This window comes from Amblyomma maculatum, chromosome 9 (genome assembly GCF_055883805.1).
Source record: "Amblyomma maculatum isolate TAMU_Amacu chromosome 9, ASM5588380v1, whole genome shotgun sequence".
Lineage (NCBI taxonomy): Eukaryota > Metazoa > Arthropoda > Arachnida > Ixodida > Ixodidae > Amblyomma > Amblyomma maculatum.
This window is the reverse complement of record NC_139352.1, coordinates 74,661,333-74,688,424: the sequence shown is the minus strand read 5'-3', so window position 1 is coordinate 74,688,424 and position 27,092 is coordinate 74,661,333. Positions and strand designations below refer to the sequence as shown.

The 27,092-nt window shown below is 46.9% G+C and overlaps 1 protein-coding gene across 1 annotated transcript; it reads left to right on the top strand.

Annotated features, from left to right (window-relative positions):
* The first annotated feature begins 1,260 nt into the window (after positions 1 to 1,260).
* Positions 1,261 to 24,681, top strand: LOC146179444 (uncharacterized). Its single transcript, XM_084579882.1, has 4 exons — positions 1,261 to 1,561; positions 13,394 to 13,563; positions 21,970 to 22,305; positions 23,818 to 24,681. Exons 1-4 carry the CDS (start codon positions 1,291 to 1,293, stop codon positions 24,544 to 24,546), a joined length of 1,506 nt encoding a protein of 501 aa, XP_084436008.1. The 5' UTR covers positions 1,261 to 1,290; the 3' UTR covers positions 24,547 to 24,681.
* The last annotated feature ends 2,411 nt before the right edge of the window (positions 24,682 to 27,092 follow it).

Here is a 27,092-nt window from a genome sequence, read left to right as displayed (position 1 = left end):
GCTTTTTACCTCGTCTCCACCATGTTCAATGGAAATAAATAAATAAATAAATAAATAAACAAATAAATAAATAAATAAATAAATAAATAAATAAATAAATAAATAAATAAATAAATAAATAAATAAATAAATAAATAAATAAATAAATAAATAATGCAGATTGGCCAAGTAATGTTGATCGACTCCTTTCTGGTCAAGCCTTATCATGTGCTGCTCACTTGCTCACTTTCTCGACTTTGAGGCAGTTTCATAACGCAATATTTCAAGAATTCTTGAATCTAGTCACTTTACATGCCTACATCCCGACGGCTTTACGCTGAATCTTTCTGAGGCGTTGAGCGCAGTCGCAAACCCTTGTGTCCCGAATGAGTAACAATCTGCGCGTGCGCGTTACTCTGCCGACGCCTCATATCTGTATCTGCAACCACGATTTTCTATTAGGGGAAAACGTTTCTGAAAAAGAAAAAAAGAAAACAGTGGCCGTTATAGCTTGTGGCATAGCTCTGCACGCAAATTGAGTGGGTAGGTGGTTTGGACACCAGTGGCTATCCGTGGTTGTCTTTTCTTCCATTCTACGTAAAGTTATGGTCAACTTAAAACGGCTGCGCAATTAATTTCTTTGTTAATGAATGCTACGATTAGAATTCATTTCTTTGGGTTCTCGCTGTATTCGGTGACGGCAAACATATTTCGCATGCTTACCCGTTGATCCAGTGTGTTTGCGCTAGTTGTAACGGCAATCTGTCGTTAAATAGAAAGTTGAATATAAATTATACAGCGATTATATTATACATGTACAACATGTACACTTTCAGTTTACATTCGTTCTAGATTCGTTGATTACAATGGGGTTTTCTGTATATAGCAATGTGGAATAATCTAGTCAAATTTTGTACAGTGATAGTAGAGGCTGAATTTGGAATTGTTGATACTTTGTGGCTTGTTTTTCTTGTGTGTTAGTAAGTGCGCTCTTCGACTGCTGCTGTGATCGGCGACTAGGCTATATGCCCAGCAGAGGACGCAGCGTGTCTCTCAAGTTGCAGCAACATAACTTTTTCCGTTGCGTCCTCTCTCCTTTACTAATGTTGTCACTTTGACAGAGTTCTTAAAATATATATATAATTCAAAATGGCCACAAATATATACTCCCTAGTACAACGATTCCACTGCTTGTCGCCACTTTCATGCAGGCTGGTGGACCACGGACCCTGTCATCGTCCCTGTCCTGCACAGCAGTGCTCGCCCGACCGCAGTGTTGAGGGAAGCGGCGGCAGCACAGTCCCCACAGTCATGTCTCTGAGCTCGAAGAACACGGACGGGAGTGGCAGCTGGCAGCCCGGACTTCCGCCTCACGAATTTGTGCGCCGGGTGCCGCTGCCGCAGATGGTTCGCATTGCCGAGCGGGTGCAGTCGCCTTCCACCCTAGACCTAAGCCAGCCCCTCGTGCTGTACGGTGCCTACCGATGCCGAAAGGTGTACGCGCGATCCTTGGTGCCCGACGCCCGAAACGCGGGACTCAGCACCACGGGCCCATCACTCGTCATACCCGACAGCTACGCCGGTGAGTCGGGGCTTTCTCGCCAGTATCAAACGTTTAGAATATACTGCGCGGCACAGTTGCTTCCTGCTACATTTGCTTCCGACCTACTGGACAGCAAGAAATGACCGATAGGAAACAGCGTTCCCACGTCTTCTGAATAACCTGCTGCGGAGTTCACAGCAGTTCTCTGAGAATATGACTGAATGATATTTAAACTCCCTACACAAAAAAAGGTTACATAGAAACCGTTTAAAGTTACATGGGCTTGAACTACGGGGATGCACGTTCGACTGGCGCTCTATCACCCCGACCCGTCGTGACAAGCTCCCAGGGAGTCCTTAACAGGTCCAGATGCCCCAACGAATTCTTCTCCTCCTCTGCGTATGTCCAGGAATCAAGTGTCCTTTGGTGACGATCCTCTGATCGTGTGCGGCTTTGAAATGCAAAGCAAGGTTCGAAGTGGTTTGCTTTCTCTGTTGCATAAATGTTCTCAAGTTCTGTCTTCTCCGTCATTGTGCTTGCATGCAGATAATTACGAGAAGTTGCATGAGTGCTGCATGCTTCTTCGGTCAACATTTGTCGTGTTTCCTGTAATTAAAAAGTTCCCATTGCTAAATACTGGTTTAGGCTTTGGTAGCAGGGTTTCAAGTTTACTTTGTTTTGTCCAAAGGCTTTTTCTTAATCTTTTGTTTTGAAGGAGTTGTACACTACTGCCAAATCTCTTTACCTCTCTTTTTTTTTCTCCGAACAGCGCTCATGCCAAAGCTATCCCTAACCTCATCGCACGCGACTAACGTAGACCGTACAGCCTATAGCACAGATGGATGACGTCTCGGGCACTGCACAGCCATAATCCGGAAGCCCCTCGAGCTTTTTTAATATGGTTGAGCGAGGCTTCTTCACAAGGCCCAGCTGAGAGAAACTCAGAAACCTAGGTCGGCGGAGCGACGAACCTCGTTCACAGGGGGCGCGATGGCCATCGGCACCTGCGTGACTGCTCCGGGTCATCGAAAGCAGCCCCATTTTTCTCTTTCTCCTCTAATTCACCGTTACCCATCCCTTCTCACTTCCTCAGGGGCAACCGTATATCGGCAGGCATCGAACAGACAGAGGACTCCTTGTGTCCCGTTTCGATGAGTTTGGAGATTCAGCGTTTCCTGGCTTCCCTCCTTCTTTCGCCTTTCTTCCGCCGCATCGCACAGACCATCATTACCGCCTCCTCGCCTGTCCACTCAGACTTGAGGCGAGCGAAAGCTCTCTCTTCAAACTTTCAGTCTGATTCGCTTCGCCGAAGGGTGGCCCGATCTGACCTCGTTTCGCAATGCTCCCCTGCCTGCGTGCGTACAGCGTCGTTCGTCATCGGCCGCGAGTCCTCTTAGCTGTTGATGCTCTATGGGCATGCGGCCTTCAGTTCAGACTAGTGTTGTGCAGGTTTACACTGACCACCATGTCAGGTGAGTACTAACAGTTCAAGTAAGCTTGTCTCTACACGAATTAGTACTATCGCCGTGGTTACCACCGTAAGCCATGACGATACGTTTATTCAATTCAGCTCAGTTTATTCGTCTCAAAGACCCCCATTCAGAGGTGCCATGTAAGGGGCAGTGTTACAGACATAATACATGGTTCGTTCTAAAATCTATTGGCGGGCAAATAATTCTCATTAACATCTTAATAAGACATGACCTTCGTAAGCTATATATAGCACCGATCTATCCCAGCGTGTCCTCCAATATGATGTGCTCACCTGAGTCTCTGACGTGATCGACTACGCTTGCTAACTTGTTGGCCTTAAACGAAAGATCGGTTTCATCTGTATAGATTTGCATATCCTGTCCAAGTTGTATTTTCTCCTGCTTGTTCTCTCGCCAGGATGTTATTATTTCGACTTTTACTGTTCTTCAAAGCCCTCTTTATAATCATTTTTTTTCTATCATTGTATGCTAATCTATAACTATGTTTACGTTATCAAGGAAAATATGTCCTAGTATTTTGTCGAAGGATGCTTTCCAGAAGAGCCCGTTTAAACTGAGGCAAACCTTGCGCCACCCTACGTAATACAGCAAGATTTTGTTCCCCGGTTTTACAAAAGTTGCATTAATTACGAAGCACAATTCTACGTACCTGAGAATGGCCCCGAGTACTCCCCCAGCACTCATATAAGGTGCTGCGCCTCGCGTGATAAACCGATCACTTAGGGAAGCGTTAGCTCTGAAAAAGTCGCCTAAACAATGACCGATGCGTAAAACTGCAAGACTACAGGCCAACTCGAGTCGCGAGCACGGCTTTCAGTTACAAAGCATTCCATCCGAAGCTATTCATCGGAGCTGGCACGCTGTCGTCACAGGCATCACGAGCCTCGCTGAGAGTGCATCGATTGCAGGCAACACGAGAGGGGGTGGTTTTGTTGCGATTAATTACTCCGGAATGCGTTTGGCATGAAGCGAGCGTAGTGGAGAGACACCGATCTTTGGCTTCAGGAAGCGAATAAATAATGTTTCAAAAAGTGTGCCAATTGCATCTCTGTACATCTAAGCAGTTGCCTATGGAGGTCATAAGTATCCCTGAACCTCGTCAGCTGGTCGACAGCAACACAGAACCACTTTCTGAGATTCTATGGGGAAAGGTACATAAGGTAACATGGAGTCCAAAGTCAGACTCCGCCCGCACCACTAATGTATCGCGGTGAGAGAAAGTTCCGCAATGCGAAAAATAAATGAATAGGTCAATGAGACAAGAGTTTTTGGTTGGAAGTTATTAAATAAAAGGGGGAGGTGCTGCTAAAGCGACCCACATCCGAGGAAGCGGGCCCGGGGAAACCCCACGTATCTCCCCTGGGAAGTAGCGGAAGGGATGGGTTGTAGGGTAATGGGAAATAGGAATTAGGATAGGGTTATGGGAAGTTGGAGGGGAATGTGGGCAGCGTAGGATTTGACTGTCACACAATTCGAGTCGAGCTCCCATATGGGCCTCCGTAGAGGGCGAGCAGTCGAACGGAAGCAATTTTTGATATTGCAGGCCATGGGTGGACATAAATAAGTGCATATTGATATTTAATCAACAGAATCGCCGTGATTTGCATACCATCATCAGCCACACGGTGTAGATTTCTCATGCAGCTTCCTAGGTAACAAGCGCCGTTATGGCAATGTCAGGAGATGTGGTATCGATGCCGGTAACTTGTACAAAGGGTCGCGGCACTAGCACGCTCTGTAAAAGATAATACACTACGCACGAAACGTCGGCGTGATACTCATTCAATTTGGTCTTCAGAGAAACATTTGACATCCATGCACAATTTACTCTTCCCACATCTAGCTGTTGTTCTGACATGCCTATACAATACTGCTACTACAGGCGAAGCCGTTTCCTTTGCGAGAAAACAATTGTTACCGGCATCTGCTGATCGCTCCTTCTTTTGAAATACACCTCGCTTTGCCAGATTGCCGAATTACTCGTCACAGTAGCTTCCCTCACAATTTCCGTCGTCGACCAGTTCGATCTCGCACAGCATGCAGTGCGCTAGCTCTATACTAATTGGCCATTTCGTAAACGTAGCGAGAGCACAGGAAAAGGAGACATGGACAAAACGCCTTGCGCGAGTTTTGCGTATACTGGCGTACAGTCTGTATTACGTTATTAATTTTTTTTAGTAAGATATGGCTTAAAACTGAAATTATCACCTGTGCTACTTATCTCACTGTTAGGACAAGACAATGCGACACAGTCTAGGAGTCGGAGTCGAAGAGGTTATTCTAAAAATAGTAAACAGCCAATGTCCACAATGAGCGTAGAGGTTTGTCGAAGAATTTAAGTGTGGGGACTTGGGAGGGGCTGTTTTTTAGACTACGAAGATAGTCCACCTTGATGAGAAAGCACTAGCCCATAGCATCCCTTGTTTTTCCACTACCCGGGGCTCTAAGGTGTGCATCGCATTCTTCATTTCTCTAGCCCACAGCGCGTACCGAAGGAGTAGCCTTGAGATCCACTTATGAGGGGCGCTTCGAGGGAGGACTCTTGGAATGAAATGCTTCAGCCAAGGTTAATCTGGGAACTGTAAGAAGCCGTGCTTTGCTCTTTGTTCGTCGCAAATACTCAAGACGAGTATTTGTCGTCCGACCGTTTTGTTTAAGCGAATAACCTAGGCTCCAGTTGAAGGCCACAGCGCTGAGGATTTGTTCACTGTCCTTGGTTTACGCCCTTGAGTTTGTTCCTCCTGGCACGCAGGCCTGTCTTCATAGAGCTTCGTATGTTTCATCAGTGCCAAGCTACCAATGAAACGAGCGAAATTGTCCTTAAGAAAAATAAATGCAAAAAACTTTTTGTCAGAGGTAACATAAAATTGTAAACAAATAACCTGAAGCGCAGAGATCTGGCAAGCCCTTATGGACGACCAGAGAATGTGCCGCGCTGTTACGGTGGTCTCCTTTATTGTCTCGCTGTCTATACGGCCCGAGCCTGTCGCATTTGCCGGTTTCGATTCCTCGATCGCAAGCGCGCGCTTTGTCGAGAGCCGATAATCGTTCAGGCACAGTTTACACAGTCTTTCGTCAGTGCTCTCGAACAGCACGGGTCAAGCAGGTCGCTCGTGCACCCCCCCCCCCCCCACCTCTTTCTCTCTCTCTCTCTCTCTCTATTCTCAAAATTCATCCCTGCTTGCCCAACACACCGATTCCCTGCTTGGTTAAAATGGTGCAGCACTGTCAGACGCTACAGCCACCGTCGGCCCGTAGACGCAGCAGTCGCTTTCAGGGGACCTGCTTGCAGAGGAGAATCGTGATTCAACCACGAATTGTTTATAGTGCCGCCTTTTAGCTTAACTGGGCGTTGCAAAGAAGAGCGATCCGCCTTCAAATTCAGTATATCAATCAGTATACATCAGGAATAATTTCTTCATACGGATAGTGAGTGGCAGCGTCGAAAAGAATTAGCGTGTTGTAAGCATTCTAGAAGTGGTCAGTCGACAAACGTTATTGAGAGAATTCTTTCCGAGATATCTCTAATCTGGAAACTAATTACCGCTAGACGCTTCTAACTATAATGCAGAATTGACAATAAAAATCTTTCTTAAATGGTGGCGGGCGCAAAGTTCCCTTTCATATTGGTTTCAGGTTAGTTCTACCTGGTGCCAACAAAGACCTTTGTGAAGCCAGCCTTTGTTTGGCTAACATAAAACCCTACATAGGCTTCCACCGCACTGCGCGGGCCCATGCAGTGAGGAACATTGGAGTCCGGTGACGGAACGATGCCGCGCGCCGTTTGCGCGGACGTTTTGTCGTTGCAACAACGTTACTGATGGCGTCACCGAGCCCCGCAGTAACTGGGGCAATTGAAAAGAAAACGGAGGATGAGACAACACGGCAATACTGTCACACGTACGCGGGCAATAGATTTTGAAATAATTACGACGATCCGTTTGGCCGTACAACTCGCACCGCGACCGACGCCACATGATGACTGACTGCACGCAATACCAACGGAGGAATGAAGAAATACTTTCGCTGCGGGAACTCAGAGTGCCGTCGTACGCACACAATGGTCTCTGTCAACGTAATTTCAAACTGGTTGCCAGTGGTCTCAATGGTATTCTCGCCTGATAGTTTCCCTTAAAATTAAACTGACGTTGTTTATTCTTTCCAGCTGATGAGTTTAGGGTGCGCCATTTATTTAACAGCAGGACAGTGTGCTGGATGAAAACAAAATTTCGTTAATCTCGTCTGGCGCTAATCTCGCGGAGCACTGCAAAGACTGCGTTGGTTGTAGAGACCAAAAATGTCCAGCTGGCCTTCATAATGTTAAGGTTGTGAAAAAGATGAAGCATAAGTTATCAAGGGAAATTTATGAAGCATATGCAATCTGTGACTCGGGAGACCAATGTGTCAGTATGCCTTCAGTGGTTTTGTTGAAGAAGTAATTAGAATTTCTGCGCAAACCGGCAGGATGTTAAAGACAAGGAAGAAGTTGGCTGCAGGCGTGAAGTGAAGGGAGAAGATGTGCGGGTTCTTGTCAATATAGTTGCCAGTGCAGCGTTGTCCTTGCGTTTGTATGTGCTTCCTATGTTTTGTGTTGTTACCTGCTCTGCTGCCTTCTTCAAAGTGATGCGTGACCAACTAGCTCAACGTTCAACTATTATTGTTCGTTAATCTATCTTACCTATTATATTGCCTGCGAATGTGTGTAGTAACCACTGAAATTCGCTGCATCTGTTAGTGTGCGGCAACGAAATTTTTTTGGTGAATAATCAACTGATGCGTCGCTTAGTTGATGCGAATTTACTGACGCGAGGGCACTTTATGCAAATAGCGTCGGAACTAACTCTATCCGGGCAAGGTCAAAATCTGTTTGCCAGTCATTTTCATTCAAATTTCTAGGGAGAAATTTCCCACTGGAAAAATGACGTGTACTCGACGGTACTCGGAATCCAACTCCGCATAAAACTCATGCAATATGGCTCAAGCCACGATGCCAGACTACATTTCTTTCTTTCTTCCTTTCCCTTTCTTTCTTTCTTTCTTTCTTTCTTTCTTTCTTTCTTTCTTTCTTTCTTTCTTTCTTTCTTTCTTTCTTTCACTGTATCTCACTCTTTTTTTTTTTCACTGTCGTCATTTGATTGCACGAGTGTTTGTTTACTCTGTGCGTACGGTGGTGTAGTGCGACTGTTTTCAAATCAACAAAAACACACTCCGTGCCATGCGCGGTATTTCGCGTGCTGCATTGTTCTCAACACGTGCTTCCCACTACACACGCGATCGGCTTAACTACTTCCTCGTTGCACAATATTGGATCGAACCGCGAGTCGCGGCTTGCGTGTCGGTTGCGGTCGAATTCTCTCTCTGTGGCGCCCAAACACTTTCTTCCGGAACAAGTGCGTTATCCGGAAGCGATGTCCATGGGGGCCGGCGAAATGTAACAGGTTCTAGTTCTATTCCTGTTGCTCTTTGTTATCCGTTCAAGTCTTACCACGCCCTGATATAAACAGCGCCTGCATATAACCGAGCTATAGTGTAACAGAAAAAAATCTCATTCGGCTTCATTCGGCATACATACGTCGACGTTACATTTCTACCGCATACTGCATCAGTATGCTATTGAATATGTATAAACATAACAGAGACACTCGTTTCACAATTGTTTATTATGCCATGGCAACTTCCTTTCACAAATATGAACCTGCGACCAATCAGTGCCCAGACATGCTACGAGAAGGTGACGAAATTTCTCTGGGTACTTTCAATTGTTTAAAAGCAGCGCGTCGAGAAACAACCAGACAACAGTGCGAAGCTATTTCGGGTAAATTGAATGCCAGGCAAGGGCTTAGAGCAGTTTACGGGCACTCCGGGACGACAACTCAAAGAGACGGAAAATTATCCGGAATGCCAATGATGTGTTTTTTCTTCACAGCGATGATGACACTCGCAACAAGTCATACGTCCATCCTATATGAATAGATAAGCGACCGTCCGATGACGCGTGCCTGACGTCTGACGCATAGTCGTTCGTGACAATCCTCCTTCTACACAGCGCCTTATAGTAATAAATGCACGCGGCTCCCCTGGCGCTCTCAGTGAAAAGAGCCCCTTCCCAGATTAACTGGTAACTTCTGCTGGCATCGGAATTCGATTCGCTTCATTAGTAAACTTATTTCGAGAGAAAAATGCTCAAGGCTCGATCTCGACCAGATGCGGCGTTGGAATGTTATCACCTAATACTGCAACTAAGCTTTATTTAACAAGTCTTTGTAGTAGATATGCCAGCAGCTAGATATTTAAGAACAGCTGGCTACTATGTACACCACCGAGAAAAGTTTACACATTGTAAGCCCACGACGATTTTCCGCCTCGTTATCCAGAAATAAAAGTACGGTTCCAACATGCAGAGAGGCAAGGTAGAGTCACTTCCTCAAACCTTTCTCGCACGAAGGTCTCCCGCTCGGTAGCAGACACGTTTCATGCGCTACCACTGGGAACACGAGAGGACAAAACTAAAACAGAACAACCACATTTAAGTAATTTTAGCGCGTTCACTCCACCAGTACGTACCAACAAGCGCTACCAACTAGCTCCAACTACCACCTAGCTTGAGCAATACACTTCGTGCAAGTGAGCGTAGCGATCATCTTTTTTCTTTTTTTTTGCGTTTTCGAAGAAAATCATTTCCATGCATCACAGTGGCAGTTGAGTGCAGCTTATTTGCTCAATACGTCAGTACGCTCCACATCAATACGGCTATACAAAAGAAAGAAACCATTAATCACAGCCCATTGTTGGTGTATTGCCTCAACACCGCATCCTCCTCGACTATAATGCGACGTCATGATGTGTGAATTCGCGTATTCTCTGCCAGCATATGCAACAACCATGCGTGCTATCTCCATAGTGAGGCCATCGAAGTCTGTGTTGATTCTTTGTGCGATCGAGGCAATTAAGTCCATTCGCCGAATTACCACGCCGAGCGGCACAGCTGCTCGTTTGTGTCAAGGACTCAGGCTTCGTCCAAGTACGGTTGCTTCAACGCACGAGCTGTTTATCCATAGCATTTCTTCCTTCACTTTTGTGTTTCACGGAATGCGAGAAAGAAATTATGAAAACGACAGAAATACAATAACGTCTTCCTTTACTGCGCCTGCCTGCTATTCATCCAGAGCCACCAGCTACGATGCGTTCGGTAGTGTCCTACAGTCGACCCCTTGCGGCCGCTTCGTTGATGGCGCGCACTGAGGCCTATATATCCTCCTTGACTGAGGCACAGAAGAAATTATTAGATAGAAGAAGCGAGGGCCGAAGAGAAAAAGAAGCAGCGAGTGAGAAAGTAGAGAGAGATGCATGACCCGAACTTCGATATAGTGGCCAAAGTTCGCCTCTCGCATATCTTCCGTCCATCGTGAGTTTCCCATTTAAACCGTTATGCATGGCTGCAAGTGTGTCGAGAAGTCATCGTACTCCACCACGCACTCCCGGCGCTAGTCAGCATTGGCTAAGCGGTGCCTAGCAGAGTTAATTAGCGACAGCGAGGCATTCCAGTACTGAGTCGAGTATATGCTCCGCCTAAAGCGCAGGAGCTGTGTGCTGCGGCAGAGATAACGGGACAACTTAACCCATGTCCCTTGTTGCGAGCACTGGTTATGTGCCTTGATCAATCGTGTAGCTATGCGGCAGTCCTTATTTGGCAGTCCAAAATTACACGTGCAAATGGCTACTTGCAACAAATTTTTGCATCTGGCGCTCTGCCTGTCACAACTTGGACGCTCTAGACAAGTCCACACCTTCTATACGCCGCACGGTGTAGAGTAACGTTGTTTATAGGTCTCTTCATGCTGTACCTAAGGCGGATCGTAGCATGAGCCACCACGCCTGCAGCCACCAGTTAGTTGACAGTGGCAGATGAAGGCCGGTAGAATATGTGACAAAGACACGTTCTTACTTCTCCCTTTTGGAGAGTATGTAGATTATTTAAAATGGCAGCACATCAGTTCAGTTCAGTCGTTCAGTCGTGTCCGACTATTCGTGACCCTATGGACCATGTCACGCCACGCTTTCCGGTCTCTCACTATCTTCCTAACATCACACAACTTCATCTGCAGTGCCTCGAGGATGCCATCTAACCATCGCGTTCGCTGCCTACCCCTTCTCCGGCGACCCTCAACCTTTCCCAACATCAAATCTTTCTCCAGCGACTCCTCTCTTCTCATCAGATGACCAGAGTAGCTGAGCTTTAACTTTAGAATTTGACCCTCCAATGAGCAGTCAGGGTTTATGGTCGACAATATCGACTGATTTGATCTTCTGGCAGTCCAAGGAACTCTCAAGAGTCTTCGCCAGCACCACAATTCAAACGCGTCAATTCTTCGGCGGTCAGCCTTTTTCACAGTCGAGAACATACCATGGGCGTAATAGTGCGCGTGCGTTGGCAACATACTGGCCCTATGTACGGCCGGACATTGCCAATAATCTCGCACTGTTAGGTTGATGGCTTCAACTCTCTGGAAAGTAACCCTATCCAGAGCGAGCGATTGTTACGCTGCTGCTCATCTAAAGTCCAGCCATTAGACTTAACATAAGTTGAAGCAAGAAATGTGCAATGCATGTCCCTTCTTTCTGGGCGCATTCTCCATATTTATTCGTTTCAGTGTTACATGACGGACAGAGCAGCGAGATATCCGTATACACACACCAATAATGACACTCTGACGCATCCTTGTGCGTTTCAGTGCGTTTGTGTGTTCATTTTTACCGCACTCAGCCTGGCAACTCGTTCATGAAGTCTACTTTTACAGCTGCTCATGTCTGAATATCGGTATTCGATAATTATTAGAAAATGCGTGTAGTAAGTGACGATCTCGAGCCACGGGACAAGACCGCCACGGCTAAAGAGAGTGGATTGCAGAATGACTCACGTTCGCCTTCGACTGAGCTAGTGTTTCACCGTTTCATATTAGGGAGAGTATACATACATTATATTAGGGTACGCTACTCACGTAACGTAAAATTTTATTCCATTTCTTTCCGGCCAGTTTTCAGAGCATTTTAGCCGAACGTGTCTCAATAAATGGTTGACAAAGTCAACCCTTCTTTTTCGTACACCTTTGAAAGTTGTTTGACTCACGCAATGAGCGGATAGTCGCTTTATAATAGATGTCAGTGTGTGAAAAACAGTCCGATCAACTGCACTGAATAGATCGAACATACGCTTTTCTGTCACTACGCGGGTCCATATTTATGTGTTCAATCATCCGATATGCTCATGTTGATGTCTTGGTATCTCGCATTATCGCCTCTACAGTGTCGGAAAGGAACATCACATTTGGCCTTAGGAGGGTATGACGTCTGGTGAAAGAAGTAGGATTTCTGGAAGTGTTAAGCCATCGACAGGACACGTAAGGCGTTTGTGTAAGACCGTGGGGCTTGAGACGCGACAACTTCACATCATTCAGTACAAGTTTACAGTGAGCGCGTCATGTTCCCTGTGTCACGTGTGTGTGTTCTTTCAAGCATTTTTACAGTCCTGGAATTACACCAACTAGCCTGATAACATGTTCTAATAAAGGAGTTGAACCACACACAAAACAAATGTAAAGAAGTGTCTAATAAGAGGAGTGGAGAGAACAAATATGTAAATTTTGCTATCCAGTTAAAAAATGTTAACAAAGGATATGGAAATACTTCTCACGGTCTGTTCTGAACTCGCTGATCCGAGTCTACACTACTTCAAGAGCACTTCTATCCATATCCTTTTCCTAGACGTTATCGCGTGATAAGAGTATGGTTTGCGCGTTCATCTCCTACACTGTTCGCATATCATACCTTCAGCCCTTGTCATCAATTCGCACTGAGGCCTCCCAGGGGTTACGCAATCATCCCCTTTGCATAGGCAGCCGTCTCTTCAAAAACAGGCTGCACCACGCGTGCATTCATAACGTGCCGTACGTGTGCGTGTCATATTTTGCGCCTCAAGCTTTCTTTCTAACTGTGGCTCTGACATACTACGGATTCCGCTACCTCGGTTGACGAGTCTTGGACCCGCTCCGACCTTTCGCTGATAGCAAAATTGGAGTGCATTCTTTTCGGAGGCAACAAATGTGACACACATATACCATAAATGTGCACGTTTGAGGCCCTTTCTCCAAGAGAAACAACTCAAAAACGTCATTTCATGGGCTTGCAGCGAAAATTATTGCGTGGGAAAATGCGAGACGAAGAAAGTGCTTACAAATATAGGTCCATGTAGACAACATAGAAAAAAACAGTCAATTTTCCTCTCAAATGGCTGTGCTGTGTTTTGCCACCTCAGTTTCAAACGCAGTTCATTTTCTAAAAGAGCATGCCAACGAAAGGTTGCATATGTCGCCGTGCGCAGGCTGGTTCGCTATCATCTCCGAGGACGGCCACACGGCGGGCTACTTCAGCTGCCTGGAACAGGTGGCGCTGGCGCACGTGTCTCACTTCGTGGCCAGGGATCCCCTGCAAGGCTACCGACTGCTGGGACACAGCCATGAGACCGGCAGGGCAGAGTACAGCCGCACCGTGGTGCGTTGTCCTCATCCTCTCGTATACACAGCACATACATCTCTTCAATGATTCGTGTGTAATTGCAGCCGCCGTCTGAAAAACTCGATTCACAGTGGAAAACTGACACATGTTATGGTGCTTCTTTGCTGTACGCATTCCTGAAGAAGAGCAGATCCTTAGCGAAGTTAAATAAAGGTACTGCGTAGGAAGGCAGTATTTTTGTCAGAAAGCGAAGCGCAGTATAACTTCCCCTCTCACAGAGCTACAGAGAGAGCAATGATTACTGACATATTTTTCTTTCGTAATAAATATTTCCTACTCTCGCGCCGTGAAAAAAAGGAAGAAGTGGAGAGAGAGACATAAGTATATTTGAAAAGCATGTGTGAACGCATACGCAGACACTCACGCTTGGGCATAAACTAGACCACCAAAACTCGACCCCTATACTGTGGCTTACTACACTTTCGCTCTTCCAAACATTGGCATGCATGCGGGAAGACCAATTTATTTTTAGCGCTTCCTTGTGTTGCAATTCACAGGCAAGCTTATGCCATAGGACTTCTGTACTAGTTGCAAACTGATGCTGTATTCCTGACCTCAAGTTCAAATCTCCATGTACGCCCTCCATCCCTGCGTATATACGTGCCTGTCGTGACGCTGGGGCTATGTCGACCCGGCCTTCACTTGGTAGCGTGCAGAGACTCGGGGTTGAAGTAGGATTGAATCTTCGAAGTTGGTAAAATATGTACAAGCAGGTTTACTGGCACTTTGAGAAAACGTATTTACAATATTTACACGAAAAAGAAGGGTACATCAGCAAAATGGCAAGCGTTAAGAGTTCATAGCGAGAAGCGACTGGATGAGCCGTTTACCCAGGGCTCAGAGCGACATTTCGTGCTCTGCAGCGTCCTTAAAAACCCCCTATGTCCAGCCCCTCTCTGAAGATGCTGACCAACCAAATCCAGGGCACGCCCCTCAGGTATCGGCATCCAATCGAACACTTCACTGCACTGATGGTCTGAAGCACTGACTGGTCCGGCATTCATTTGTTGGGCGTGATCACTTGTTGGCGGGAAAAGCTTGGGAACGGCGAGGAGAGGAGGTACATTTCTATTCTTCAGCAAAGAAACCACAAGCTGGTTCTGACAAGGGGTTTTACTTCTCAGAAACCCGAGTGCACGTGGCGCCGCATAGGGCTCCCAACATGGTCCCTTTTCGACAATTGCAAATCTTTCCTGCATTCCCGGGAAATCACTTAATGGCCGTATGAGTCATGCTCCTTTCTTGTCCTGCACGTCAGCGGACATGTCACTCTGTCGTCTCCTTTGGATAGGAGGCATTCATCACTGGAGGATAGCACTTCTCGACTGGAAGGGTGAACAAAAGAAAGAAAGCACTTCCTGCTATTTCCCTCAGGGGGACGTTTCTTTGTGTTTTTCCAGACGTTCTCTTGACAAGGTCAATTTGGCATTTGCAGGTTGTCCACAAAGCAAAACATGCTTACAAAACAGGATTCCTGGAAACAGGCTCACTTAGAGCCATTGGACCATCACCACATATTCACAAAACTTATCCATGCCCACAGGCGAACAATAGAGCGCGCAATTGCGGATGCTTGGTCGTAACAGCCTCCTCCCCCGCCAGAAGAGTCTCGGAGGGCAGCAGTCCCAGCTGCTGCATGAAGAGACGACTTAATGGCCTGCACGTGAACGCTTGAAGCTCGCTGTTGCTTGTCGCGTTGTCTTGATTGTTGTAGGCCAAATTGCTCGAGCTGTCTGAAACTCAACCACATGTCGAAGCAAGCACTCGGCTCCCGTCTGAAGAGACCAGGTCAAAAGAAAACTGCCATTGTTGTTCGAGAAAAGCCCACTCTCAAGACGTTCAGGACCCACGTATTCCTAGAAAACCAAACGTGCTGCTTTTACTTAGTCACACATATACAAGCGCACGAAAAAAAAAAAAACCTGATTATCAATTTGGATACATGGTGAGGAACATCTCGGACCGCTTAGAAAGAGCGGCTAAGCGCGTCCGCATTCCCATTTAACTTCCCCTTTTTGTATCTTATTTCAAAATTGTACTGCTGTAAAATCAAGCTCCACCTAAGAAGGCGACTGTTCTTCGATGTCGCAGTTTGCAGCCAAGCCAGGGGACAATGGTCCGTCTCTACGGTGAATTTGGCCCCTCCAAGATAGCACTGCAATTTTTGAATGGCCCATACAATGCAAGCGCATTCTTTCTCTGACGCGCAATAAGCCCTCTCTCTAGAACTCAGTTTTCTGCTCAAGTAGAGCACGGGGTGCTCATTACCGTCGTCATCTCTCTGGCAGAGAACAGCACCTAACCCTCGATCACTGGCATCACACTGGACCGTGAATTCTCGGCCATAGTCTGGAGCTCGCAATACCGGACGGCTAATCAGCACAGCCTTCAGGTTTACGAAGGAGGCTTCCTTTTGTTCGTCCCAGACTACATTTGTCGGTTCTGTCTTGCGGAGAGCGTCGGTCAGAGGGCTAGCCAAAGATGAATAGTTAGGGATGTAGTGATTGTAGTATCCCGTCAGACCCAGGAATGCTCGAATTTCCGTCTTCGTGCTCGGCCGCGGGTAGTCTGCTACCGCAGAAATCTTAATCTCGCTGGGTTTCCTGAAACCTTGACCTACATTGTGACCCAAGTAGTCCACGGTCGCCCTTGCCAGGCAACATTTCTCGGCCTTTACGGTTAGTCCAGCTTGACGCAAAAGGCTCAGTACAGCTCTTAGATGTACCATATGGTCCGCCCATGAGTCGGAAAAAACCGCAATGTCGTCTAAATAAGGCACCGCGAATGTTTCACACCCCTTTAAAACCCTATCCATGAGTCGGGAAAAACAAAATGGAGCATTTTTGAGCCCGAAACTCATCATTGTTGGCTGGTAGCTGCCCGTCGGAGTGACGAAAGCCGCGTATCTGCTGGCGCGTTCAGTGAGCGGTACTTGCCAGTATCCTCGAATAAGGTCCAGCGTAGTCACATATGCCGCTCTACTGACCTGTTCTACTCTCTCCTCAATATTCGGAATAGGATACACTTGATCCCTGGTGAGAGAATTTAGCTTTCGGTAGTCTACCACAGGCCTAGGGTCTTTACCTGGAGCTTCTACTAAGATCATAGGCGAAGCATAATCGCTTTCCGAGGGTTTTATTACTCCCAATTCCAGCATGCGAGTTACTTCCCTATCCAGAATTTCTCTTTGCCTTGGAGAAAATCGGTAGCACCTTGATCGCACTGGCACGTCTGAAGTCAGCTCAATATCGTGCTCAGTCAAATCAGTTCTGCCTGGCCTGTCCACGAAGCAGGCCTCAAACTCTGTCATTATCTCGCCCAGATCGGACAGCTGGGATTTCTTTAGTTCTCCTCTCTGCTCCGTCTTTTTGAGAAGCTCCTGAGCGTTGCTTCCTTTTCCGCTGAGGCAAATCAAGTTGTCCCCCATCTCCTCGGGAAGGTTTAACGTTAGATTTACCACGGCTTCCCTCTGCACATAAGGCTTCATAAGATTGCAATGATAAATGCGCACTGCTTTACGCCTACCGGGGAATTTCACTTCGTAGTTAGTGTTAGAAAGCTTTGCAACGACTTCATCAGGTCCTTCCCACTGTACTTCGAGCTTATTCCTGAGATCATTGGCTTGCTCCATAGCTAAGTCCTCTCGGGTTCCACTTAGAAGTCTCGTGAGATTGCTAGACACCGGCGGCAAGAGGTTACTCTCTAGAACGTCCTCATTCCGTGTCTTATCAAGCTCACTTTCTAGTTGACTTATCTGAGATGCCTCGCTCTCAAAGTTTTCTGACCCGCTATCTTCCGCTTCGACCACTGTTTTAACTGCCGCTTCCTCCGCTGTGGAATTTTCTGGTATGAGCAGTGTAGCTAGTTCTCGCGCCTTTGAACGTGTTAAGGCTTGCACAACTCTGTCTCCGAAAAGGATGCCCCTCTTTCGCAGCAGCATGTCCGATTTGTTGGAGAACAAATACGGATAGCACTTAGGAAGCTTTCCTGAAACGGCAGCCTCGGTTGTTAATTCGCCGAAAGGGCCCTCGATGACCACGTTCGCGATCGGCAAGCACACACTCTGTTCCTCCACTACCTGGCGGATCCACGCACACTGTCCTGTATAGTCGGAAGGCGACACATACGCCGGATGGACAACATCCATCGTTGCGGCCGAATCGCGCAGTACCTTGCAAGGCTTCCCGTTGACTACTAGGTCATGCAGGTAGGGTTCCAAAAGCTGCATATTTTCATCGCAGTCACTGACATACGAGAAAGCAAACTTTTCTTTCCGGCAGTTGACGGCAATGTGACCCTGCTCATTACACCTAAAGCATGTGAGCGGCTTCCTAGCCTCAAACTTATTCTTTGTGTTCTGCGCGTTGGTCACTTCCCCACTTTTCTCACTGCCGTCCTTTCTAGGGCGTTTGCCTGAAGAAGCCTTCCTTTCTTCGTTTGCAAATCTAGCAAAGTGCCTTTTCTGACGGTTACTCAACTTGGGATTGCGGGGCCTATCCACTGCTGGGTTGCTGAATTGTCGGCGCGAAGCATACTCCTCAATGAGTTCAGCAGCTTCAGTTGCCGACTTAATGTCGCCTCGGTCCTGTAACCAATTTCTTTCTTTTTCTGGGAGGCAGTTATAAAACTGCTCCAAAAGAATTCGCTCGACTACAGCGTCCCTATCACTGTAGGAATCAGTGCTCTTTAGCCACTCGCCCAAATTAACTCTTAAATTGTAGAGGAATTCAGGGTAACTCTCGTCCCTGGACTTAGTAGCTTTCCGAAAACGTTGTCTGAACGCCTCGGCGCTAAGCCTATACTTTCTCAGAAGGCAAGCTTTGACCTTCTCGTAGTTGTCCGCGTCCTCCTTGCTTAGCCGCGCGACAACCTCCGCTGCCTCGCAGGGCAGAACCGTCAATAATCTCTGAGACCACGTGTCTCGCTGGAAGGACAGTTTTTCGCAGGTTCGCTCAAAGTTAGCCAAATACAGACCGATATCCCCTGATATCACATATGGCTGCATGTACTTTGACATCTTGAAATCTGCCTCCTTGTTGAGACGAGGTACCGCTAGCTGGGGACAATCGCCCGACCTCTTGCTCAACTCTAGTTCTAATTTCCGGAGCTCAATGTCTAGCTTCTTTGCCTCTCTTTCCCTCTCACGTTCGCGCTCCTTTTCCTCTTTTTCCCGCTCCTTTTCCTCTTTTTCCCGCTCTTTCTGCTGTCTGAGCTGCTCCTTTTTTTGACCGATGAGGTTCCATGCTTCACTGAGCTCCTCATCATCGGTTCCCAAATCTGTGATTGCCTTTATAATCAAAGGTTTTCGTGCCAAACCACTTGTATCAATTCCCAATTCCTCACACAATTGCAACAGGTCCGGTTTCTGCAGCTTTTGTAGGTCCATGATCGCTCCGAGTGTCGGCTACTTCCAAAACAACTGTGCAAACTACCAACCTAAAGGCGTTTCCACACTCTCTTTACCAGTTCTAAAATCTAACCCTGTTCTAGAACCTGGTCCACATCAGAAGAAAAGCCAAGCACTCACCCACACATGCGATCGATGTTCCGAGCTGCCCTCTTGTTGGCCGATTGTTGCGCCTGCTTGTTGCTTGAGAGGCCACCTCCGATCACCAGATGTTGTGGCTTGCAGATTCTGATCCACCTCGAATCACCAGATGTTGTGGCTTGTAGATTCAGATCCCACCTCCAATCACCAGATGTTGTGGCTTGTAGATTCAGATCCCACCGCTGGTCACCAGTTGTCGTGACGCTGGGGCTATGTCGACCCGGCCTTCACTTGGTAGCGTGCAGAGACTCGGGGTTGAAGTAGGATTGAATCTTCGAAGTTGGTAAAATATGTACAAGCAGGTTTACTGGCACTTTGAGAAAACGTATTTACAATATTTACACGAAAAAGAAGGGTACATCAGCAAAATGGCAAGCGTTAAGAGTTCATAGCGAGAAGCGACTGGATGAGCCGTTTACCCAGGGCTCAGAGCGACATTTCGTGCTCTGCAGCGTCCTTAAAAACCCCCTATGTCCAGCCCCTCTCTGAAGATGCTGACCAACCAAATCCAGGGCACGCCCCTCAGGTATCGGCATCCAATCGAACACTTCACTGCACTGATGGTCTGAAGCACTGACTGGTCCGGCATTCATTTGTTGGGCGTGATCACTTGTTGGCGGGAAAAGCTTGGGAACGGCGAGGAGAGGAGGTACATTTCTATTCTTCAGCAAAGAAACCACAAGCTGGTTCTGACAAGGGGTTTTACTTCTCAGAAACCCGAGTGCACGTGGCGCCGCATAGGGCTCCCAACATGGTCCCTTTTCGACAATTGCAAATCTTTCCTGCATTCCCGGGAAATCACTTAATGGCCGTATGAGTCATGCTCCTTTCTTGTCCTGCACGTCAGCGGACATGTCACTCTGTCGTCTCCTTTGGATAGGAGGCATTCATCACTGGAGGATAGCACTTCTCGACTGGAAGGGTGAACAAAAGAAAGAAAGCACTTCCTGCTATTTCCCTCAGGGGGACGTTTCTTTGTGTTTTTCCAGACGTTCTCTTGACAAGGTCAATTTGGCATTTGCAGGTTGTCCACAAAGCAAAACATGCTTACAAAACAGGATTCCTGGAAACAGGCTCACTTAGAGCCATTGGACCATCACCACATATTCACAAAACTTATCCATGCCCACAGGCGAACAATAGAGCGCGCAATTGCGGATGCTTGGTCGTAACAGTGCCAAACATGCAAGCGATGAAATCGCCCCGAGTACGGTGCTTGACATTGCATGCAATTAAAGCTCAGTGTAAGGACATTGAGAGGCGCCACGAATTATTTCGTTAAATCAGGAAATTCGTTAAATTGAGTAAGCCACTTATCAGTAACTTAATTTGATGGTTTAGCGACATCCAGAAAGGCATCGCAGCATCATTTCAGCAAATCGTAATTGCGGCTAAAAAGGGGCTGCGGTCTGCGGAAGCAAGCGACATCACTAGAGTGTATTAAAAGAAACAACGAAAATCTTTACCTCAGCAAAGGGCCCGAGGAAACTACAAATTTACCTCCCAGCAAAAAAGTCTGTGATCTTCGCATGCATGCACTTAGTTAGCAAAGACCGGACGAATTCTTCTTAAAATTTGAAATGCGTCCAGCGCGTTTTTCGTCCCGTCGTGTGCTCAGGCATCTTAGCCGCATCAGAAAAGATACACCACCTCACCCACAGTTAAATATCAGGTTCTTTTCTTCTTCTTTTCTTCAAATTTTCATTCCTCTCCCGATTAACCTGGACCGGAATTCACTCTAATTTCAGAATACACAATTTATTTACAATATATACACATTGCAGCACAACTTCACTTCTGCCAGGGTGCGGCCTCTCGTCACGGCACCCGAAACGAGTCTCTCCTTTTTCCCGCGTCGATCGGACTCCTCGGAGCTTCTCCACCTCTCCGGGTTCTCCTCTTCCCCCGTCATCCGGCGTCAGCGTAGCAGCAGTTTCAAGCTCTCCTCCGAATTCCTGGAAAACAACTCGCCGGCACAGCTGGGGGTGGTTGAGGTAGGATCGGGTGTCCTCTCGGGAGCGGCGCTTTTCTTCGGCCGACATCGCCGGCCGGCCGTTCGGCGCCAGCCCGCAGACTCCCTCCCAAGTTCGGGTCTTTCACAGGGAGGCGTCATCCACGGCCGCTTCTCTTGCACACGCACGCACATACACACACACACGCCAACACACATGCGTCGCAGTCTTTTTATTCGTTCGTTCTTTCTGCCCACGATCAGGGCGCGCGCACTTGACACCCACCCTCTGGTGAATTCTGTTCAGAATTATAAATCTCGTTTTGTTTGGTAAACGCCGGCGAAGACATACCGCGATGTTACCATTCGCTGGCATGCAATCGATCAAGTTTATGGCGTTGTCTACAAAATATACCAAAAATGGACTTTTTCACCTTCGTTTTCGTAGAAAAGGAAATGTTCGTTAAATCCAAGACAGATCACAATGAGTTTCGTTATTTCGAGTTAGAGCACTGGACTCTATGGGCGTCTGAAGTAGAATCTCGATATCTTCGTTAAATCAGATTTCGTTAAATCGGGTTGTGACAGTAGTTTGCTACGCACCTGCCATTTATACAAAATGCCGTCGAATCTAAATTTGTCTGGGATATTTTGTTGCCAACTGGAACGGAGTCATTAGAGGAACATGAACATGAATGAACCTTCATTCATTCCTCTACTTCGGTGCCTTGTTCAGTAACAGTGAGCCGTCGCCACACAGCCAACACAGCCGTGGACACGTGGCCGTGGAGTAGCAACGCACGTGTGCGATGCCATAAGAATATGCGGAAGATGGCGCACTAATGAGAGGATGGCGTACTCTGTATACACTGCTTTGGCGCAGGTCCTCCCTGGCCAGGTTCTGGGCTTCCTGGGTGTTTACGAGGACGTGAACATCCGCGCGGCGGGCTGCGTTGGCGCCTTGCGCGGAGGCGTGCCCGATTGCCGCTACGCCAAGTGCTGCCACGCTGCCACGGGCGACGTGGTCTTCGTGCCCCTCTCGTCGCGCGGCAAGTTCTACTCGGTGGCGCGCCGGTCGTCGCGCTCGCCCAACCACGTGTTTCCATTGGCACAGCTGCTCTGTTTCGCCCGGGTGCCCCTGACCGTGCGTCTGGTGTGCGGACCGCTGCTCAGGACCCCGTGCGGATTCACCGGAATACTCAGGCTCGAACACGTGCAGGTAGGTGCCTTTATTTGTCTCCTTATGCTGTGCTCACAAAGTCGTTATCTAAGAAAGGTTCACAGGGTAATACGGCGATTTTTGATGTACCTTAATGGAACCCATTTCATCTAACCCACTAAAACAATACTGAACTCCCAACAAAATATTATTGTTATAACTAATGTGATTATTATAATGGTTATGCCGAAAGCAGAAATGAACTTCAGAAAGTGTAATGACAGGAAAGAAGCTTCAAAAGTTTATTTCTTTGCAAGGAAAAATATGTATCAGTCAGCTTTGACTGCTTCATCACGGCATATCTAGTTCACATCTCCCTGCATACCTAATGCACGTACCCAAGTGAAGGACCTTTAGCAAAAAAACGAAGTGGCTCTATCGTTTGTAAGGCGTCTTTGGCATAGCTTCTTTACCACAGTCCTTATCAGCGCAGGTGAGAGCTGACAGGATCGCCTTGTCGATTAAATCTTGATTATTCGCAATGGTATCGTCAATATTCAAAACTTCTTTAATTCTCAACACGCCGCCGTAATCATTACATAGTGGGAAGTTTCGCGAACCTTCGCGTCACTACCTTACTGAATGAATCCCGCTTTCTAGAAGCAACTTTCAAGTTTCAGCGTTTCCTTGTTGCCGTGGTTTTGTCTCCTTTAAAGTAGGCTGTGCAACACATACAATTCTTATAAGTAATAATTCGCTAGACAGCATTGTCGTAACCGGTTTATTTTACCATAGTTAAAAACATGCAAAATTTGATGATGCAGCGTATAGGGCCATTGTTATATCCAATACTTTGTTCTGAGCGGTATTGTTAAAAGTGGATTTGGCTGTAGAACGAAGAGAGATACAGAAAAAGCAGTAGCAGCCAATACACTATAAGTGCAGAAGAATCTCAGAAGGAAACTCTCACGTTGCTGAAACATTAGACTTAATAAAAACACATATCACTTGGTGTAGTTGGAATTACAAGTGGCTATGTATTCTGGACACCATCAATTTATGCTAGAACTCGGTGGATTTTCACAGATTCAAAATTGCCTGGGAGAGATAAATTAAAACAATGGAATCGATTCTGAGCCGATACTTTGCTGCAATTTTAAAACACAGTGTGCTGTTTGCCATTTTCTCTACGTCGGAAAAATCCTGGGTCGTGTCCTGGTATTGTAGCCGCGCGGGACTGAGAGGCATGGTGACATGAAAAAATACGCTTCATCTTGCCCCGTCCCTACCTTCCCAGAAATCAATATTTGGCGTTAGGTAGAGCCTGAAAAGGACTCGTCACACGAACTTGGCTGCGGGACTAAAGCTAAAACTGCACGGAAAAGTAATTATAGTTTAGCGACATCGATTAACCCGCTATCGAGCGGTTCCTCTGGGCCATGGCATATCCAGTTACAGTCGCCAGTGATCACGCCTAAACGATAGCCAAATTACGGGAGATGTTCACCGCCTTAAACTTCGCAGCAGAGAGACTTAACTATACGCTCTCGTTTATCGACTTCGTTTCCGCAGGACCAAGAAGTAGTGCTGGCCTGCACCTTGCAAGACGGTCGACCCGCGCTGCTCGAGATAGATATGGGCTCCACATTCTCCTTCGTGCCGGAGCGCGACTCACGCAAGACGGGCAGTTCGAGCCAGCTGTACAACAGCATGCTACGCCACTGCCTCGAGGAAGCCGCCCACTGGCGCAGAGAGATAAAGGTGGCACATCACGTGATGCCTAAGCACCAGCTTCTGCTTAACAATGATGCGACCCACACCAGCATCAGCTTCAAGAAGTCCTCGTCTACTTTCAGGAAGAAGTCGTCGTACTCTTTCGACGACATGCCTTCAATCGCGGTGCCCACGCTAGAATCTCAGGTGTCCACGTCATCCAAGAAGTCATCCACGTCCTCAACATCGAGCAATCCGTTCAAGAGGTTATGGTCTCTGCGTAGATTATCCTGGAAGAACGTGGGTGCCAAGCTCGGCTTCGGAGGAGATAAATCCCGCACCACCGATGAGTTCGAAATGCTCGGCGTGTTAGGGAACATCGGGCCGAACTCCTCAACGAGGTTCGCATCCACGACGCATCACATCTATGAGTCGATACCCAGACCGCGCCAAACGAGGACCCCTCGCTATCTTCTGTTTCGAGAATTGCTCAATCCGGTCAAGGCCGGAGTCTTCGAGCCGACAGAAGACGACGGCTACGGAACCTCAAATGTGGGCAGTGACTACGTGTACGACTCGATCTCGTAGCACAGCCACTAGTGATCCCGTGGGGTACGTTTTTTGGACAAACTTATGTGGCGGTTGTTCCCAGTGACCTCACAGATGATGTGGAACTTCTGTGACGTGAGCCTTGGAGAACAGTGATCTAGAACAAGGAGTGCACCTTCTGCTTAATATGAGCGGATATCATGCGATCTCTCCGCCCAACACCACAGCTGGAGTGGGAGAGAAAATCGTTTGCACCTGACATGTTCACTTTTCGCGCCGGCTTAGCACCGTAGTACCAGTCACATATCTGGAGCAGGATATATCAGTTGGCATGTGCAAGTAAACAGAAGCATTTATTGACGCACGCACAGTGGTTTATAGCCTATGTGGGTGTGGCAAACAAGGCTGACATCTTGATCTTGACAAGCTGACGAAAGGGTGTGCCAGGCATGGAATGTGTGTCATGCACAATATACACTTTGAAAACTCTTTAGTTGCCTGAAGTGTTCCATCCAGCAAAATGCATTCTTTAAAACTTGAATGTACACTGAGCAGAACTCAATCAGTTCCCTGCAATCAGTTGTTACTAAATGTTCATTATTGCCTTTTTTTTTTCTATTTCTCTTTGCCTTTGTCTCGCAGCGCAATGCGAATATGTCATCAAGAAAATCAAACTTAAAAATGGTTGTGTAATTATATTCAAACTCTTGCAACCTTAACCGAAAATGTAAAGTGGCACCCATGTCAAAAAAAAAAAAAAAAAAGAAACACTGTGTCAGTGCACGAACTTTTGTTCAAAAATCGGTCGGAGGTGGAAACACCTGTATAGTGTCTCTTGGGAATTATATAAGACATCGAAGCTTCGTTCTGCTTTATTATTGGGATGACTTTCGCGGCAACCATGAACGCCTTACGGCAGACCGGCCTTAGCACAAGGGCAAGCAACGAACTGCGTAACATAGCTTATAGTCAAACGCGCCACCTACACATCTTGAACATATAAAACTATAAAAATATATATAAATTCCGTATAAATATTACAAAAGTATACAGGTGCCCCAGTCTAGTCATTCGTGTACACTTCAAAAGATTGAACTTAACAGACGATCAGCATCTTGTCGAATAGTGCCTCATATATGTCATTTAAGTTGAGAGTCAAATTTACATTATTCAATTTTTCTTCCCTTTTTCGTTTACCTTTCGACTGATCACATTCCTTGAAGACTTTTTTCGTTTACCGTTCGACTGATCACATTTCTTGAAGACGTTGATTGTTCACGATGTTGGCTACTTTGGTGTTCTGCTTGCCTATTTTGTGGAGTGGGCGGTTCTAGTCAGGTTGCATCAGAAGTTGTTTATCGCGCTCTCCTCGACATCGATCTATCGATCTTCTGTACATGTGTGGTGAAATAAAGCGAAACTGATCTGGGCCAATATATCACTTTGGGTTCGTTTATAAAACCTCCATTAAGGAGACACCTCACTGGCCATCAGCCAGAACGTCTAGATGTTAAATTACCTTCATACTTTCCAAGCCAAATATAGCTATATTTACATCGCGTTTAGAACATAAGTGGTCTATTGTTAGTGCCTTATACAGAAGTTGAAGTTTACTTAAATGGGCTTTCGCTTCGTATTGAAATACAGAAGTTGAGGCTAAAAAGGAGTTATCGTTGCAGGGGGCGGGAAGGCAGATGCAAATGTTTTCAAGTCAAATTTTCAAGACGAAGAGAAGTCCCCTTACCGAAACGTTGGCTCGGCTTGCGAACAAAGGCTCCTTCTCCACCCTCGTTCAGTGCTGTTTCATACTGTGCAGCCATCTTCTTTCTCTCGTTGCACCCTTGAACGCACCTGTGTGACATAAATTGGTAAGTGCGCAAGTCATTTTATCGGAAATTCGCGATGTGGGCGCAGCTTCTTGTTTTAATAATCAAACGCATAGAGCACAAGCAAACATGCTGAATTTTTCATCCGTGTTGGGCCAGAATCGGCGCGTAAAGTCGGGTTAGCAGAAAATTAAGAGCCCTCATCATCACAAATGCTAAAGCTTTACTAATAAAGCTACACTGCCAAATATAACATCTCTTAATTAAAGGCAAAACAATAGAAACGTTCGCATACTGCATACCATATGCCACCAATGCTCACGAGCGGAAGGTCCCCGAAGCAGCCATTATGCACGCAAGTGACCGGCACGAGGAGCCAACTATTGCCCTCAAACCTGTATTTCTCGGCATGGGCTTTGAAAGCGCGTGGTACAAGGTGAGCGGTACCAGCACCGGTACGCGATATGCTAAGTATTTCTTATGTCTTAACACAGAATGTTAAACAGGCCCTATATTTTAGGCGGCCGGCAAGGTCGAATATATACCGGCCCAGCAGAAATCATCGGCGGCCACAAGATATGCCACGACCTGTTGCGTTGGGGAATCCGTCCAGATAAACCACGTGATAATCCGGGGAGGGACACCTGCCGAAACATCAGGCGGCGGAGTCAGCAGGTCATGCTTCGTAATGCTACTCGGGGCTTGGGGCAGTGCTGCCTGCAGGTGAGAAACTCAGAACGCTAATTTCAGCATGAAGGA